The following is a 19641-nucleotide window of genomic DNA, read 5'->3' as shown; positions in this document are numbered from 1 at the left end:
TGCAACCTACCGGCCCGGTGTTCAACCGTAAACCGGAAGTTCTGCAGAGAAAGGAACCACCGGGTAACCCGGGCATTCCGTTCCTTGGCGGACCTCATCCAGACCAGGGAAGAGTGATCCGTCACCAAGCGAAACTGCCGTCCCAGCAGGTAATAGCGTAGGGACTCCAAGGCCCACTTGATCGCCAGGCACTCCTTCTCCACTACGCTATAATTCCGCTCGGGAGGGGTGAGCTTCCTACTCAAGAAGGTGACGGGGTGTTCCTCCCCCTGAACCACCTGAGACAGCACTGCCCCCAGGCCGACCTCCGAGGCGTCAGTCTGTACAATGAACTCCTTCCGGAAATCAGGGTTGACCAGAACGGGCTGTCCGCACAGGACCCCCTTCAGGGCCCGGAAGGAGTCCTCGGCCTGCGGAGTCCAGCGCACCATGACGGACTTCTTGCCTTTGAGAAGGTCCGTCAAGGGGGCTGATAGTCCCGCTAAATCCTTTACAAACCTCCTGTAGTACCCCACGATACCCAGGAAGGCCCTAACCTGCTTCGTGGTCAGGGGTCTAGGCCACTTCTGGATCGCCTCAACCTTGTTAATTTGGGGCTTAATCACTCCTTGGCCTATCACGTAGCCCAAGTAGCGGGCTTCCGTGAGTCCCAATGCACATTTCTTGGGATTGGCTGTCAATCCGGCTGTTCGAAGCGCGTCCACCACCGCTTGTACCTGTTCCAAGTGGGTCTGCCAATCGGAGCTGTAAATAATGATGTCATCCAGGTACGCTGATGCATACGCCTGGTGGGGTTCCAGCACTAAGTCCATCAACCTCTGGAACGTGGCCGGAGTGCCATGTAACCCAAAAGGCAAGACAACATAGTGGAAGAGACCCTCCGGCGTAACAAAAGCGGTTTTCTCCTTGGCGGACTCCGTTAGTGGCACCTGCCAGTACCCCTTGGTCAGGTCGAGCGTGGTAAAATATCGCGCCTGTCCCAGCCTATCAATCAGCTCATCCACCCGGGGCATGGGGTAGAGATCGAACTTGGATATTTCGTTCAATCTCCTGAAATCATTGCAGAACCTTAAGGAGCCATCGGGTTTTGGTATTAGGACAATCGGACTAGCCCATTCACTCCGGGATTTTTCGATGACCCCCAGGCGTAACATTGTCTTTACTTCCTCCGATATGGCTTGTCGTCGAGCCTCCGGTACCCGGTATGACTTCAGGCGTACCTTCAGGTGGGGCTCGGTGACAATATCGTGTCGTATCAGACTGGTCCTACCGGGCAGCTCGGAGAAGACATCGGGGTTCTGCTGAACCAACCGTCTGGCCTCTCGCCTCTGTTTGGTGAGGGCTTCTCCAATCCTTACTTCCGGTTCGTCCTCTCCGGAGGTCGCTGGAGCCGGATGTGAACGACCCGAAGAGGAGGGAGGTGGGGAAAAAACAGCCATCAGGCTTTCCCGTTCCTGCCAAGGTTTTAATAGGTTGACATGGTATATTTGTTCAGGTTTCCGCCTACCGGGCTGCAACACTTTATAGTTAACCATCCCGACTCTTTCCTTTATCTCGTAGGGGCCTTGCCACTGAGCCAGGAATTTACTCTCCGCCGTGGGGATTAATACCAACACCCGATCCCCGGGTTTAAAGGTCCGCACGGTGGCTTGTCTATTGTAGCGGCCGCTTTGCGCGGCCTGAGCCTCCTGTAAATGCTCCTTCACAATTGGCATGACCGCGCTTATGCAGTTCTGCATACCTAAAATGTGTTCGATCACACTTTTATGGGGGGTGGGCTCTTGTTCCCATGTTTCTTTTGCCAGGTCCAACAATCCCCGGGGATGTCGCCCGTATAACAATTCAAAAGGCGAAAACCCCGTGGATGCCTGTGGCACCTCTCGTATGGCAAACATCAAATAGGGAAGCATCATATCCCAGTCTTTCCCGTCTTTTGAGATCACCCTTCTTAGCATGGTTTTCAGGGTTTTATTGAAACGCTCGACTAAACCGTCCGTTTGAGGATGATACACAGACGTACGCAACTGCTTGATCTGGAGTAGCCGGCACAGCTCTTTGGTCACTTTAGACATGAATGGGGTCCCCTGATCCGTAAGGATCTCCTTGGGCAACCCCATCCGGCAGAACACAGCAAACAACTCCCGAGCTATAAGCTTTGCTGCAGTATGTCTGAGAGGTATCGCCTCGGGATACCGGGTGGCATAGTCAACGATCACTAGGATGTGTTGGTGCCCTCGAGCGGACTTTACGAGGGGCCCCACCAGATCCATCCCTATCCGTTCAAAAGGGACTTCTATAATGGGTAACGGTACCAACGGACTGCGAAAATGGGTCAGGGGTGCGGTAAGCTGACACTCCGGGCAGGTTTCGCAGAACCGTTTTACCTCCCCAAAGACCCCGGGCCAATAGAACCTTTGCAATATTCGCTCCTGCGTTTTCTTGACCCCTAGGTGGCCACTCATCAGGTGTTTATGAGCCAAGTCGAGGACCCACCGGCGATGCGGCTGGGGCACCACCAACTGTTCTACCCCCACGCCCCGTATTTCATCTACACGGTAGAGTAAACCCTGCTTAAGAGCGAAATGGGGGTACCTTACCTGGGCACCGGGCAGCTGTGCCACCCCGTCAACTACTGTCACCCGACTCCGGGCATGTATCAACGTAGGGTCCTGGAGTTGGGCTGTCCCAAACGTATCCGGGGACGCCTCCAACTCCGGGATGGGCTCGACCGTCTCAGCCTCTCCTGCCAATACCTCTAGGGGCGACCTACCGGGTTCACACTCTGTCCCTATCATGGTGACCCCTACGGCAGGTGTCCCGGATTCAGGATTGTAGGGCTCAGGTCCTGGACCAACCAATATCTGAGGGGACTTAGGGGGTCCCCTCCATAAAAGTCCAAAAATAGGGCAGATCCCTTCCTAGGATCACGTCATAAGGAAGAGTGTTAAGAAGTCCCACCTCATGTTGCACCTGACCGCAAGGTGCTGTGATGGTGACAATCCCCGTGGGATAGTCACGGCGGTCCCCATGTATGCAAACCACCCCCACGGTGCGTCCTGTGGCCTTTACTTTAGCCCTCAAGGTGGATCGCACAAGGATCACTAAGCTTCCGGAATCCAACAATCCTGTAACCGGACATCCATTCACCTGTATTTGGCACAAGTGGGGCTCCGTCTCTGGGGAGACCAGGTCAGCGGTACACACCACCTGAGCATACATTGAACCCCGCCGGGTAACCCCACAATCCATGGGCTCCGTGGTGAGTGGACACTGGGCTTCCATATGTCCCACCCGCTGGCACCGCCAACATCTAATGGGGACGGAAACCCCCTTGACGGGTTGTCGTTTAGGGTACAGAACCTTCCGGACCTCAGGAATGGCGGCCGCGGCCTCAGACGGGACGGTAGGGGACTTCTGCACCGTTGTCAGCGGTGGGTCCTTGGCCCTAGGCTTGGAGGGGCCGGACCGACGGGCGGTACGCAAAGTCTCAGTGTCCCGTATCAAGTCCTGCGTAGCCACATGCCGCTCTACCAGGGACACTAATTGGTCCAGAGTACTCGGGTCACCCTGTCCGACCCACCGTTGAACGGTGACGGGTAAAGTGCGCACAAGACGATCCACTGCTACCCTTTCCACCATTTGCGCCGGGCTCAGAGTGTCAGGCTGCAACCACTTTTTTACAAGATGCAACAAGTCATAGGCCTGGGAGCGTACGGGTTTGGCTTCCTCAAAGAACCACTGATTTACCCGCTGAGCCCGTACATAGGTATTCACCCCCAACCGAGCCAGTATTTCGGCTTTCAGGGTCACATAGTCAATGGCGTCCTCGGTACAGAGGTCCAGGTATGCTTTTTGGGGTTCCCCCGTCAGATAGGGCGACAATACCTCAGCCCACTGCGGGGTCGGCAGCTTTTCCCGCTCGGCCACCCGTTCAAACACCGCCAGGAACGCTTCCACATCATCACCCGGGGTCATCTTTTGCAACGCTTGTCTCACCGTTTTCCGGACGCTGCCGTCGTCACCCGGTCCCGGGGTTGTTGCTGCCGGTCCGGCACGGATCGACTTGGCCAGGAGAACCATCTGTTCTTGGTGCCTTTTTTCCTGCAATTGCAAGGCTTGCTGCTGACGTGCATTGGCCTGATCCATCTGTTCTTGGAGTTTTTTTTTCTGCACTTGCAAGGATTGGAGCAGGTGTGCATTGGTCTGTTGCTGCTGTGCATTAGCCTGAGCCAAATGCTTTAGTATGTCCTCCATGGCGTCACCGGGTTTGGGCTGTAGTATAGCCGCTCGAATCCAGGACATGCGCAGCTGGGTCACCAGGGATGGATGCTACACCTCACCGGCTGTCATGCCCGCCGATTCTCCACCATATGTGAGGTAGCACGGTCGGCTGCGCAGCAGAAGACACGGGATCCAGGCATTAAGGTTCACAGCACACGGTTTTAATGTCCAAATAAAAGTCCATAACACAATACATGTGCCTCTCCAGCAGAAAACTCAGGGAGTTCTGTTCACTCCCTCACACCCGGCACACCTGCCCTTGTTCCTGATTCTATTTAACCCTTCCTTCAGCCTGTAGGGAAACAGCATTAACCCTATAGTGGATTTACTTTCTATCATGGAGTGAGCACAACCGGGGCGAGACATATCGGCCGTCATAGATAACCCCGGTCACAGTCTCACACAATGTAGGTGTGACTAATATGACAATACAGCACAGATTAGCTTAAACTCAAACATTTTTGTTATGTCGGACAACCCCTTTAACAATACTGTACGGTAACCCTAGACTGGTGTGTTTATGAGGGATATGACACTCCGGCTAAGTAAATGTCTATTGTTTACTAAAACATGGAAGTTACCTACTGGGAAGTCCTGGCTATGACAGACGGTGTAGACACTGAGTTCATACCATGCAAACTTCCTATTATGTTTGTGTAACAATCCTTTACTGGATTTGTTTAGAAAGATTTAGAATTCCTATTCTTATCTGGTCCTGCTCTAAAAGCTGAGGATATGTTACAATGTGCAGACGTAAACCTTATATAAAAATAGCAACAAAAAGAGGAATAAATATCCTCCAAAAATTAAGCATTACTTACAGCAAAGAAGGGCTGCAGTTGTACATCGCCCAGGCCACAAACTAGTACTCTAGCAGGATGCAGCTAAACCCCCTCTAAGTGGAGGCATCACAGGTGCAGGAGGAGCAAATCACACACTCACTTCCAAAAAATGGAGGGGGGCGATTGCTGGATGATAAAACTGCACACTGATGGCTTGCATAGAGCGCTGTTCACATGCAGATGCACAATCACAAACCCGCAGCCTATTAGGTGACGCCCATACTATTAGATCAGGCGGGCTGCCAAGCCATACCCCACCTGTGTATCATGCATAATACTTATGCTAATTTTAACAGGGGGAGGGGATAATTATGAATATATTATCTGCTTCAGTGCAACTGTCACTAAAGAAGCTGCTAATTTTATAAACTTTACTTTCTTGGATTTCAAAACCTAAACATCTGAGCTACCATTACAGGTATGTATAGAATCAGCCTGATAGTGCCAGTATAGCTCTGGCTTTAGGTTATACAGTGGAACTTCGCTTAACGAGTAACCCAATTAGCGAGTATTTCACTATGCGATTAAAGTTTGCTGTAAATTTGTAACTCTGTTTACGAGAAAGCTTTGCTGTACTAGCAAAATACTCACCGCACACACTTCCGGTTCCGTACATCCACCGTGCTCTAAGCCGCTCTTGTAGTCCACACAAGCACGCACAAACACACACAGACAAACACGCACGCGCACACATATTATGCTAATCTTACCTTCCGTTCCCTCGCCGGCCTCATGGAACTTGTAGTTCGCCCTTACACGCTGTGCATCGGGTAACCATCGCAACCGATGCCGGACCTTCCACTCCCAGCGCGCTGATGTCAAAGGCAGGAGCCGCTTGCCTCTGATTGGCCAGCGCGCTGCCTTTGAGTAGCGGCTGACAGGGGAAGATCCACCCTCGTTGCGAGGCTTGCCGATACACATCCTGTAGCGACGAGGGAGGACCTTCCCCTATCAGCTGCTACTCAAAGGCAGCTCGCTGGCCAGAGGCAAGCGGCTCCTGACTTTAACATCAGCGTGCTAGGAGCGGAAGGTCCGGCATCGGTCGCGATGGTTACCCGATACACAGCGTGTATGGGCGAACTACAAGTTCCATGAGGCCGGCGAGGGAACGGAGGGTAAGGTGAGCATAATATGTGTGTTTGTACGTGTGTGGAATGGGACATTTAACAGGTTGTGGAACGAATTGTCTGCATTGTAATGATTTCCTATGGGAAATCTTGCTTTGCTAGACGAGTAACTTGCTTTACAAGCACATTCCCAGAACGGATTGTTCTCGTTAACCAAGGTTCCACTGTATATGAAAATCCTGGTGATTGGTTCCCTTTAACATGTAAGGTGTTTGTTAGGTAATAAAAAAAATCATACCCAGAAGAATCATTTCAGAACTTTTCCCACCCTTAATACATTTGCTACAGTATTTCCCTAATTATAAAGGGGTATTAATATAATCATTTAATGAAACCTCAGCGCCACCTAGTGGCTCTAGGTATGCTTACAATACATATATATGGATACAGATTGATCGGTAGATTCTAGTAGGAATTGAATTAAAGCTATTGGAGATACATTAATAAAGTCACATTTTTTTCATGTATGCCACATTTACACATTGAATATTTGAGTTTTTTACCTCAGTATTTGTAGCCAAATCCAGGAGTGGAACAATCAGAGGAAAGTATAATAGAAACACGTCACCACTTCTGTATTTTATACCCACTCCTGGTTTTGGCTTATAAATTCTGAGGGGAAAAAAACTCACCAAATACTCAATGTGTGCATGTGGCCTTATTGGAGGAATCCTGCCATTGTTTGGATACTATCTATTGTAGACCTGGTTGAGGTCAGACTTGGATTTGCACTTTTAGGCTAGCGCCACACATCCGTGCCTCCGGCACGTGTTTGTCATTTTTTACACGTACCGGCGGCACGGAGACACTTTAACCAATGCTACCCTATTGTAGCAGGCACACACACGTAAAACCACACGGAACGTGTGTCCGTGTGCGTTTGTACGTGTGTGCGTTTTTGAAAGCGCTGACATGTCAGTGTTTTCTCCCGCAGCACGGGTGTCACACGGCCCGCACCCGCACCACACGGGTGTAGTGTGGATGCGGTCCCGTGTGACACGCGCCGGAGAAAACACACATGTCAGTGAAAAAAAAAAAAAACATTAACTCACCTTCTCCAGCCCTCCTGTCTCCGCCGCTGCTGCCGACCGCCGCTCATTATTCTCATTGAATATTCACTTCACTGCCTGGCAGCAGCAGCAGCGGGGAGACGGGAGGGCTGGAGACCGAGGATCAGCACCATGGACAGCAGCGCGGACATCAGGAAGGACCAGGTGAGTATAATAATTACCGATTCTACGTGTGCTATCGCGGATAGCACACGTAGAACACACGTGTCACGCACGTACCAGAGACACGTACTTACCTGCACGCAACACGCAGGGAAAATACGTGTCTCTCGGCACGTGCATGAATTTCACGTGTGTGTGTCAGAAGCCTTAGGGTGTGTTCACACAGGGAATTTTTGCGGCTTTTTTCTGCAGCAACACCATCTCTTTGAATGAAATAACCTGCGTTTTTGCCGTGTTTTGGATTTTTGTTGCGGTTTTGCATTTCCTCATTGATTTGTATGGGTGAAAAAACGGTCATCTACCTTGAGAAGACCTCCGCTTTGTCTTAGAAGACCACTTTTCAAGGCAATTGGAAAGTTGGTTATTTGTGTGTATATGGATTGGGTCTGGCATTGCATAATTCACTTGAATGGGCCTGAACTGCAGTACCAGGCACAGCCTATGGAAAAGAGTGGCGCTGTTTGTGATAAGTAGACCTTATTTTCCCCATCCTCCTTTTCTATATTCCTTTTCATGTCACTACTGTACTGAGACATTATCATTGTGCCATGGTGCCTGCCTTAACAGCTATCATGTCAACAACTTAGGACTGACTATGTATATCTGCTGACGCACAAATTACGGTATTTTATGGGATGACTGTAAATTCTCTGTACACTGCAGAGTAGATAAGTCCAGGAATTTTACAGTCGGGGTAAAAAGCTGGTGATATAATGGCTGTATAAGGATATAATACATTGCGATTTGTACATGGTTCAAAGGTTATAATAGGCCTAGTGTGGGAATCACCGTATGGTGGCCGTATACGAGCAATAGATTAGATATACTGTATATATAACCGCCGCGGCCTCAATGCAAGGTATGTAACAGGGTCCCCACCTACCATCCTAGCAGATGGTCCTTTAGATCTCCTCTGTTTCCAAAGAGCTTGATTGAAATTTTGACATGAAAAACAAACATCTTACTTAGGATAGAGTGGGGAAGGGAGGGGAGGAAGGAAAGAAGAAAGCTTGAAGATCGCCTTTATTCAAGATAATAGTGGCGGGAAGGACAAAAAAAGGATTGAAAAAGGTTAGATGTGGCCATGGAAAGAAGGGAGGGAGAACAGATTAATCTCTACAATCTCAATAAGCATATTATTACAATTTTCAATAAGATAGATAGTAAAATTCTTTGAAGATTGCATAACAAATCTTATTAAAGGATAATAGACAACTACAACTAACAACTATATAAACTGTAGTAAAAACTGCAGATAACCCGAGGTGAGATGCGCAGTTAACCAATACATTTTTAATATAGTGAGATCTTGTGTGATATAAATGTTTAAGCTTTTTCCTTCACAAGGAGATATATTTTAAGGAGATTCAGGTGTATGGAGTTCTGGACTGAAAGTAGTTGTCCAGGGGTTCCATCGTCTAGAATATCTTCCCATATTATTCTCTCTAACAGCTAGATTGAATTCGAAGACACTATGGGTTGACACCCTATCTATGACCTCCGCTAATGTGGGAATAGTTTATTTTCGCCATCTTGAAGCTAATAAAAGTTTAGTGGTTAAGACAATATGACAAACAATATGCTGAAATTTCTTAGGGATTTTCTCTAGGCCTATTGATAATAATATGAGTTCCGGTTCTAGTTTTAATGACAATTTGGTATTTGAGATAACAGTAACTGGATGTCTCCCCACAAAGTTTTCAATTTTGGACACAAATAAAATATATGTGACAAACTCCCAACTTCTTGACATCCTCTCCAACACAATGGCGAATTAGAAGGGGATATGAAATTCAATTTTTGGGGAGTGAGATACCATCTCGAGATCATTTTAAAGTAGAAGCGAAGAACAAAACGAGTTAGAATAGGTAATGTCAAGTGCGTATTCAGTTTGTGTGTCATCAAATGTCTTGTTAAGTTCTTTTTCCCACGCAACCAAGCCAGAGCCCCTGTGGAGATCCTTATCCTCATTAAATTTACTGTAACTATTACTTGTTTTCCATACCGCCATATTCTTTGAGTCATGTAAGAATTTAATAGTCCTTGGTAATTTGAACACAATCTCTTTCCTATGATTGAGCAAGCGATCAACACTATTCCACTTCATCAGCTCCTCCTCAGGAAGATCAAATCTCTTTTGAATATCTGGGAAGGTGTCCAATGTTTCTCCGGACATTATACTATCCAAGTCAGAGATCCCTTTTTCTTTCCAATAAGATAGGTCTAGTTTAGGATTTATTATTTCCAGAACTTCTAGCGGAATGTTTTTTAAGGGTTCACATGGTGATTTATCTTTTGTAATTTTTAGAAGAGCTCACCATATTTTAACAGTTGATTTAAGTAGAAGTGGTTTGGGTAAAGGCCGCTTCAGCTGGACTAGGTTAGCAATGATTAGAGATCTCAAAGATCTATTTGAATTTAGAGACTTCTCTATAGCGACCCAGCTTGAATCATTTGGATCAGACAGCCATTTATGACTAAAGCGGGCTTTACACGCTGCGATCTCGCTAGCGAGATCGCAAGCGATCGTACCCACCCTCATCGGTTGTGCGACATGGGCAAATCGCTGCCCATGCCGCACAACCTCGCTTAACCCCATCACGCAGACTTACCTGCTCTGCGACGTCGTTCTGGCCGGCGAACCGCCTCCTTTATAAGGGGGCGTTTCGTGCGGCGTCACAGCGACGTCACATGGCAGCCGTCCAATAGAAGCGGAGGGGCAGAGATGAGCGGGACGTAACATCCCGCCCACCTTCTTCCTTCCGCATTGCCGGTGGAGGCAGGTAAGGAGATGTTCGTCGCATCTGCGGTGTCACACACAGCGATGTGTGGTGCCGCAGGAACGAGGAACAACATCGCTAATAAGCAGAAAACGATTTTTTTTGTTTCAGGACGACCTGTCCGCGGCAAATGATTTTGACTGCTTTTGCGATCGTTTAAGGTCGCTCATAAGTGTCACACGCTGCGATATCGTTAATGACGCCGGATGTGCGTCACAAACACCGTGACCCCGACGATAATTCATTAACGATATCGTAGCGTGTAAAGCCCGCTTTAGTTTCATGATACATGCCAAATGGTAAGCACAAATGTTAGGAACTCCAAACTTCCTCTTCATTTATGTTTAGTGAGTGTCTTTCTAGATATCCTGGTCTGCTTGTTCTGCCAAATATATCTTCTGATTTGAGTTTGAAATTTTTGCGACCAAGATTTAGTGACACATATCGAAATTGATCTAAAAATATATAATAGCTTAGGTAAAATCATTGCTTTACGGCTACAATCCTGCCCAACCAAGAGGTCTCAATCTTGGAAATATTTTGCAAGACGTATTTGAAATATAGATATCACCTAAATTTTTCTCCACTATCTTATTTAATGGGTTTGTAATTTTTATTCCTAGATATGGCATGCTCTCTTTTTGCCACCCGAACCTGAATTTTTCCTCCATTTCTGATTGCTGTTGAGGGTTTAGATTAAAACTTAGAATTTGTGATTTACTTTGGTTAGCCTTATAGTAGGACACCTTTGAAAATCATTCCAGAGTGTCTTTAGACCTTCTCTGGTGCACCTAAATATAAGCCCCTTGGAATGTACAATGAATTTACATTTATTTGTGGAGCGTGTTATATATCTTTATTCATATGTGTGTTGGTGTCTGTCTCTTTACCTTCTCCTCGGCTGCAGGAAGCTGTAAGATGTGGAATTCACAGGACGGTCCATGCAGGAGAAGTCGGGCCCCCAAGTGTTGTCAAGGAGGTAAGAAATGATAGGAAAGTGGGGGCCCAGGACAGGGTGTCGTAGGATGGGACATATTAGAGCTGCTCATGCTGCAGGGGCACGATGATATATTGTATTCCAGGCTGTGGACGTGCTAAAAGCAGAAAGGATTGGACATGGATACCACACCATAGAAGACCCGCACTTATACAAGGAGCTCCTGAATAAGAAGATGCATTTTGAGGTGCGTACTACACTAAATATCACAAGTACATAATAGAATATATATTCATTGACATATCAGTGATAAGTGTCATTATTCAGCGCTGCTCATCACTTCCTGCAGGACCAGTTTATAGGAGCTGGAAAGAGAAATCGCACAAAATAAGGTCTGATCCAATTAAAATCAAAGGAGAAACAACTCAGAAAGGCTCACCTTGTGTGGTTGTGCACATCACAACCACCATAAAACGCCTGAGGCCGCTGCAGAACCCACGTGGAGTTACAAACAATGGAAGGAAGAAAAGTGTTAATCTCCTGTGCCACCAAACCAGTCCAAAAGATGTAGATAAAATATGATTTATTGGTCGTGTTTCAAAGCCCTCAGAGGCTTCTTCATCAGGACCAACTGTCCTGATGAAGGAGCCTCTGAGGGCTTTGAAACACGTTGACCAATAACTCATTTTATCTACATCATTTGGACTGGTTTGGTGGCACAGAAGATTAACCCCTTTTCTTCCTTTCATTGTTTGCAGGACCACCTCGTGTGCCGTAATAGTGTCATAATGGCGCAATAATATATTGTCGTGTCCTTCTCTACGTATCTCTCTGTAGGCACTTTGATAGTCCATTTACCTTGTTGTTCTACTTTGTAGACTTGTCCATGGTCCAGTTACCTCACCGGCGCCTGTGATCCAGACTTTACCAAACATCCTGTGAAACAGTAAGTCATATAGCCTCATAGCCAGCGACTACCAAATGGTTGCAATCATGTGTCTATCTGATGCCACATCTGCTGGTATAAAGGCACACATAAGCGGCAGCTGCACCTGGCCAAGCACGGCATGGCTGCAAAATATGGCACGTTATCAGAAGCATTACCTGCAGTACTATGTGGCCGTTAACAGCCAATAAAAAAAGTTGCGGTGCACGTCAGAGCAGTTTTCAGCAGCTGCTACATATGTCCAGACCCTTGGTCTTTAGGTTTGTGTGTGAATAGTGCCATCACAATTCTATAATTCTGTTACACATCTACATAACATCAGCCTGGATCACAAATGACTGCAACCAACTGCTATGGGTGCAACCCTCGAAATCAAGGTGGGCTAAATCACTATGTATTATGCATAGACTACTGGGGTTCACTACATAGTTGACGTTTTAAAGGGTTTCTTCACTTTTGGGAACAATTTTTTCCTTACAAAAATGCATGTATTTGGGGCTAAAATCCTTTTTGCCACTGAGTGTAATTAAAAATGTTGCACTGTTTGGCTTTTTCAGGATCTTTGTTTCTCTGCGCATTCAAATTTGATGTGGTCTAAACTCATAAATCTGCTCACAGCAGCTGAAAAAAAAAAGAAAGACAGACATTGCACTGTCAGATGGAGCGAACTGATGAATTAACTCATTCAGCAGCCAACAATAATCAACATAACACAAAGGCTACAAAAGGCAAATGGTGTACATTACTTTTAAAAAACAAAATTGCAAACAGGATTTTAGCCCTAAATACATGCATGTAAGTAAAGAAAAAAATTGTCCCCAAAGGTGGACAACCCTATTAAAGCTCTGTTGAAAGTTGACTGATACAGATTCTTAGGCCACGTGCACACAGTGAGTATTTGGTGAGGTTTTTTTTACCTCAGTATTTGTAGCCAAAACCAGGAGTGGAACAATCAGAGGAAAAGTATAATAGAAACATGTCACCACTTCAGTATTTGTAGCTAAAACCATAATCGTGTGAAAAATACAGAAGTAAAATACTGATCAAATACTGAACGTGGGATTGTAGCCTTAAGGGTGCTTTACACGCTGCGACATCGCTAGCGATCTCATTAGCGATGTAACACACCAGATCTGGTGTGTCACATCACTAACGAGATCGCTAGCGATGTCGCAGCATGTAAAGCACCCTTTAGGGCTCAAATAGTAGTCAGTGATTTTCTCGTATGAGAAAATCGGTCAAAGTTTCATCAGTTTAGTCAGTTTTCACCACGAGAGTTTCGTCAGTGAGTCAGTCTTCACCACCAGGGTTTGGTCAGTGAGTCAGTCCTCACCACCAGCGTTTGGTCAGTGAGTCAGTCCTCACCACCAGGGTTTGGTCAGTGAGTCAGTCCTCACCACCAGGGTTTGGTCAGTGAGTCAGTCCTCACCACCAGGGTTTGGTCAGTGAGTCCGTTTTCACCATCACAGTTTGGTCAGTGAGTTTTCACCACCAGGGTTTGGTCAGTGAGTCAGTCCTCACCACCAGGGTTTGGTCAGTGAGTCAGTCCTCACCACCAGGGTTTGGTCAGTGAGTCAGTCCTCACCACCAGGGTTTGGTCAGTGAGTCCGTTTTCACCATCACAGTTTGGTCAGTGAGTTTTCACCACCAGGGTTTGGTCAGTGAGTCAGTCCTCACCACCAGGGTTTGGTCAGTGAGTCAGTCCTCACCACCAGGGTTTGGTCAGTGAGTCCGTTTTCACCATCACAGTTTGGTCAGTGAGTTTTCACCACCAGGGTTTGGTCAGTGAGTCAGTTTTCACCATCACAGTTTAGTCAGTCAGTTTCCACCACCAGTTTGATGGTGAAGATTGACTCACTGACCAAACCCTGGTAGTGAAAACTGACTGACCAAATTCTGGTGGTGAAAACGGACTCAGTGACCAAACTCTGGTGGTGAAGATTGACTCACGGACCAGAATTTGGTCAGTGAGTCAGTTTTTGCCATCACAGATTGGTCAGCGAGGCTGTGTGCGCACATTGCGTTTTTTAATGCGTTTCCGCAGCATCGTTTTAATGCAGAAAGGCATGCGTTTTGATTTCCAGGCAAAGTCTATGGGAAATAGGGCTTTCTTGTGCGCACAATGCTTTTAAAACGCAGCGTTTTAGTTGCAGAAAATTTGTCAAAATCTCTGCGTTTGAAGAAGCAACATGTCAATTGTTTTTGCTATTTTGGCTGCGTTTTGCTAACATGAAAGTCTATAAGAACTTTCAAAACACATTCTACATCAAAATCCTAGCGTTTTACATACTTTTTTGATGCAAAACGCATGCTTTTTTGACAAAATAAACGCATGCATTTTTGACAATATAGTGAGATCATGATATGTCCCTTTTCACACACATAGACTAGAAAATAATAGAAAAACAATAATTTAATGTTATTTTATATATCAATATTAGATCACATTAATTTTTTTACTAAAATTAGCTATTTTGTTTGATTTAAAATGTATCATTTTATTTATCATTTTTTTCCTGCTGTTTGAATGTTTAAACTTTATTTAGTAGTGTATTTGTATTGAAAACGCATCTGACTTTAAGCAATGGAAAAGCATGTAAAACGCGGACAAAATGCGGTAAAAACGCAGGAAAAACGCTTGCTTATTTTTATCGTTTTTGTGGTCAAAACCAAATTTGACAATGACAAATTCTGCCAGAGGATGCGTTCATTTCTGCAAGGTACTGAACGCAATGTGCGCACACAGCCTGAGTCAGTTTTCACAATCACAGTTTGGTCTAAAGTCTCATCAGTTTTTTTTATGAGAAACAACAAAAAATGTTCCTCTAGTCTCCTAAGGGCTCATGCGCACATAACTGCTGAATATTCTGCAGCGATTTGACAGCACATGTGCGCTTCAAATCGCTGCAGAAAGACTGCATAATGGATGCAGTTTTTCTGTACAAAAAAAGCCGTTTTTATGCCCTATGGCTGCTGCCCCCACCATAGACAGAGTGGGAGCTGCATCCATAGCGCACAAATTAATTGACATGCTCATTTTATGAACGCACGGATTTGGGTCAAAATGTTAGCATTCAAATCGCTGCGTTGATAAAAGCATCATGCGCACGTGTCATGCACAATCTACATAGATTGTGCAGGGGACGCAGGACGCATGCATTTACACTGCAGTGCTATACGCAGCGTAAATGCATGCAATTACGCAACGCGCGCACACAGTTTGACTGTGGAAAAACGGACAGGGCATGGATGGCTGATTTTTGTTCCCATGGACACATAGGGGCTGATTCATCAAAGCTTCAAAAGTTTTACACCGCAAAAGTAGCATAAAGTCTTTGAAAGAGAGAAAAGTATTTTGCAAAGCAGAGTTGCTCAAAATTTTTTTAGAATTTTGGCGTTTTCATATCATCTTGATTAAGTTCTGCGTAAATTGGGGGGGCCGTGGCGTGGCCAAGCTCACCCATCCAATTCACCCAATCCAGTTGCTGACTGGAGTAGCATTTATGGCACAAGGCACGGAGACACACTCCACTTAGTAAATTTGGCACCTCTATTAAGTGGAGTGCGTCTCTTAATTAATTTGCTGCCATGAACCATGTCAAGACTGCCATAGCACAAGCTAGTCTTGATGGATCGACCACATAGATTTGTATTGACAATATTGATCCAACACTTGGATAAATATCCGGACATAGCTCCATGAGTTTGCTTGATCCATGATAAATCACGGACATGTCAACAGTCCCATAGACTATAATAGGCATGAGTGCTATCAATCAAAAACACAAATGACGCTCATAAGCCAAAAAAACGGGCGCTTCGCTTCATGTTACCTGAAGTAATGCGGGCATCACACGGTACGATATATCGGACGATATGTCGTCGGGGTCACGTCGTTAGTGATGCACATCCGGCATCGTCAGACATATCGTACCGTGTGACACCTCGGAACGACTGTGAACGAGCAAAAATACCTTATCGTTGCTCGTTGACACGTCGTTCTTTTTCAAAAAGTCGTTTTCCTTCTGTGCTCTGGTTGTTCATCTTTCCTGAGGCAGCACACATCGCTACGTGTGACACCACGGGAACGACGAACACAGCTTACCTGCGTCCACCGGCAATGCGGAAGGAAGGAGGTGGGTAGGATGTTTACGTCCCGCTCAGCTCCGCCCCTCCGCTTCTATTGGCCGGCGGTTGTGTGACGTCACTGTGACGCCGAACGTCCCTCTCCCTTCAGGAAGAGGATGTTCGCCGCCCACGACGAGGTCGTCCGGCAGGTAAGTACGTGTGACGGAGGTTAACGACTTTGTGCGCCACGGGCAACAAATTGCCCGTGACGCACAAACGACGGGGGCGGGTGCGATCGCACGATTTATCGTCCCGTGTGACGCCCGCATAAGACTGGCAAGTCCATCAATCACTGATAATTTCGTCCGAGCTCCTCTAAATATTCCCATGACAGAATACTGTATATAGATAACAATTGTATATGTCATGTTCAGTGGAGGCACCTGGATAAACCTGGGGGGGCAATAAATATAGTCCACAACACTGTTCATAAGTAATACAGCTACCAAGTAAAAGTGCCACTCACTTAAATGACCAAGTGTTATACAACATCTAAATATCACCGCCATATTGTGCTAAATAATATAGGAATATAATGTATTATATAGCCCGATAATGCATTAGGAAAATACTAATACCACCATTACACTGCAGATGATGCCACAGTATGGGAGTGCCTAAATTTCACTAAAAATGGCCAAATAAAAAAACGATAAAATCAAAATAATACCGCCAGTGACCAGACTACTGACCGCACGACCCAGACTCTGGCTGGTGGGAGGGTTATGACATAGATGAGGCTCCATAGCATGTGCTAGACCTGTAATTTAGAGGATTATGTATAATTTCGTGTAATATGGCGCATGTGTGAACCATTTTATTTTACGGTTTATACAACCAATTTCTTTCCTCTGCAGATTTATGAAAGACAAAGCAAATTACTCCGTGAACACAGATGACCCGCTGATCTTCAGATCGACATTGGATGTGGATTATAATATTGCAGTTAAACACATGGAGTTCACGGACGCTGAATTTAAACGAGTGGTAATTTGGACCCTAAAAATAATTAAGCTCCCCCCCCCACCCAATTAAAAAAAACCCCCACAGTAAATAGAAATCTTTTTGTTATACTCATATGTAAACTTTTTCTGGGTGACAATAGTGACATTCCTAGCTCCCCTTTGTCAATCAATAGTTGTCACAGACTATAAGAACAGTTGGGTAACGATAATACCATAAGTCGACAGTAGGGGGCGACTCAAGGTCTGAATTTGCTGCCCATTTTTGGTACTTAGTGAAGAAAAGCTTTTTTTTTTTTACGAGGCCGTCTTTGTAATGCTCACTCTTCTCTCTGATTTTAGAACATTAACGCAGCAATGTCCAGCTTTCTACCAGAGAAGGAAAAGAAAGAACTCGTCTATAAATTATATGATGCGTACGACATGGTGTTGACCACAAGTTTTTGAGCAGAATGCAGTGGAAGGATCATGGGAGTTGTTGTCTTCCTGGACTTCATCTTTGTCTCCCAACAGACCACATTTTACAGGAGATGGTATCTGCAGGACAGATTAGGAAAAAGGGTATGGTGTCTGGTACTGCAGCTAAACACAACCATGGATAGTGTGTGGCGCAGTTTCTCATTACCACCCCCCACCCCCCAATAAACAAACCCTTCAACCCTTTTAGAATGTGAAACGGCAAGTGGGCAGGAAAGGGTTCTGTCCGTCAGTGGATGAAGGACTCTCATCAGAGCACTTACTATGCCAGTATTAAAGTATATACAGCCTTGTCTTCACTTCTCAACTGTAAGCGCTAATAACTCTTACCAAAAATCTATACTGGATTGTAACCCCCCTGTACGGGGTCTATAATCACGTGACATATATAGGACGTTTCTGCTGCTGCTACCACCTGCTGGAGGGGAAGAGTTCTCACCATTTGTATGGCAAAACGTATAATCAGAAATGATACCTCTATTGGACCAGCAGAGTATACTCAGGACAGTAGCAGAGCCGGTATCGGAGCTTACCGTCAACCAATACCTCAGACATCAGCGATGGGCATCAGTATGGAGAAATATGGGAACATCACCTCTGTAATAATATGCATGGCAATATCCGCTACACAAAAAACTTACAATACAAGGTTTTCTGACAATTTTCCATCCAGTGTTTTGTATTTTATTGTAGGGTTTTGTATATTCAGAATTTATTTTCTTCTATTACTAAAAAGGTATACAGTACTTCAAAGGGGACTTGTCACTGGGTAAAAAGTGGCCAGTTTTGGCCCTTATTGTATTCCTGCTCCAACACGATTATTCAGTTTTTTTTTGTTTTGTTTTTTTTTTAATCTGTCATACAGCTCCAGAGATATGGGTCTTTTTTTATTTAGTGCACAATTTTATAATCTTCATGAAGGGGCGTGGCTCACTGGGTAAGTTTGCAGATCGACCTAAAGACACTCCCCTGAGGATTATGAGCCACACCCTCGAGGATCATGTAAGCCACGCCCCTTTAGTAAAGAAAAGGAAAAAGGCTCATCTCTCTGTACCAGTATGGTGGCTGTAAAAGGAAAAAGAAATAGGGAATAATAGAAGAGCAAAAACTCACTCCTTTTGACCTTTCCTTACATGTCTATTATCTTATGGGCAATACCAATTACAACGTTTGAGGGTTTTTTGCCCCTTAACTCTGCATTCTGCCGTTTCTCAGATATTCCGTCTGGAAATGTATCACCATAGTAAGTTTATAACTTGTAATTTAAGCTTACAAATGATATCTGAATAAATCAGTGTTAATAATTAGTCTCCCGGTACCTACCTGCACGCAACCTCAGATCCTCACAAGATCTCCTTCTCTACTCCTCACTTATCTCCTCTTCCCACCATCGCGTACAAGATTTCTCCCGTGCATCCCCCTTACTCTGGAACGCTCTACCTCAGCACATCAGACTCTCCCCTACCGTGGAAAGCTTCAAGAGGAACCTCAAGACCCACCTCTTTCAACAAGCCTACAACCTACAATAGCCCTCAGTCCAGTACACCACTGTGCAACCAGCTCTGTCCTCACCTATTCCCTGTAGACTGTGAGCCCTCGCGGGCAAGGTCCTCTCTCCTCCTATACCAGTCTGTTTTGTACTGTTAATGATTGTTGTACGTATACCCTCTTTCACTTGTAAAGCGCCATGGAATAAATGGCGCTATAATAATATATAATAATAATGACACAGTGTAAAGACCCACCCTGAGCAATGGCACTGTCCAAATGAGCAATTTAGTTATACGTTTCCAGGAGGAATAACAGAGGAAAGGCATAATGCAGCATTCTAAAATAACGTGATCCAGAATTTTTTTTTTCTCCCCATGAAGAATGCAGACATTTACTAAAACAAATGTATAAAAGGAGGTCTTCATGATATGTATGACT

General features: G+C 45.5%; 1 protein-coding gene across 1 annotated transcript in view; it reads left to right on the top strand.

The window, feature by feature from the left end:
- Positions 1-18378, top strand: part of ADA (adenosine deaminase) — a 123821-nt gene extending 105443 nt beyond the window's left edge. Inside the window, exons 7-11 of the mRNA XM_075347756.1 lie at positions 11170-11241; positions 11345-11446; positions 12078-12145; positions 17131-17260; positions 17578-18378. Of these exons, the coding sequence (XP_075203871.1) occupies positions 11170-11241; positions 11345-11446; positions 12078-12145; positions 17131-17260; positions 17578-17682 (477 nt within the window). The 3' untranslated portion in view covers positions 17683-18378. The remainder of the gene's footprint in view (positions 1-11169; positions 11242-11344; positions 11447-12077; positions 12146-17130; positions 17261-17577) is intronic.
- The last annotated feature ends 1263 nt before the right edge of the window (positions 18379-19641 follow it).

This window comes from Anomaloglossus baeobatrachus, chromosome 5 (genome assembly GCF_048569485.1).
Source record: "Anomaloglossus baeobatrachus isolate aAnoBae1 chromosome 5, aAnoBae1.hap1, whole genome shotgun sequence".
NCBI classification, from domain to species: Eukaryota; Metazoa; Chordata; class Amphibia; order Anura; family Aromobatidae; genus Anomaloglossus; species Anomaloglossus baeobatrachus.
Note: the sequence above shows the minus strand (reverse complement) of the source record. Positions and strands in the feature narration are given on the sequence as shown.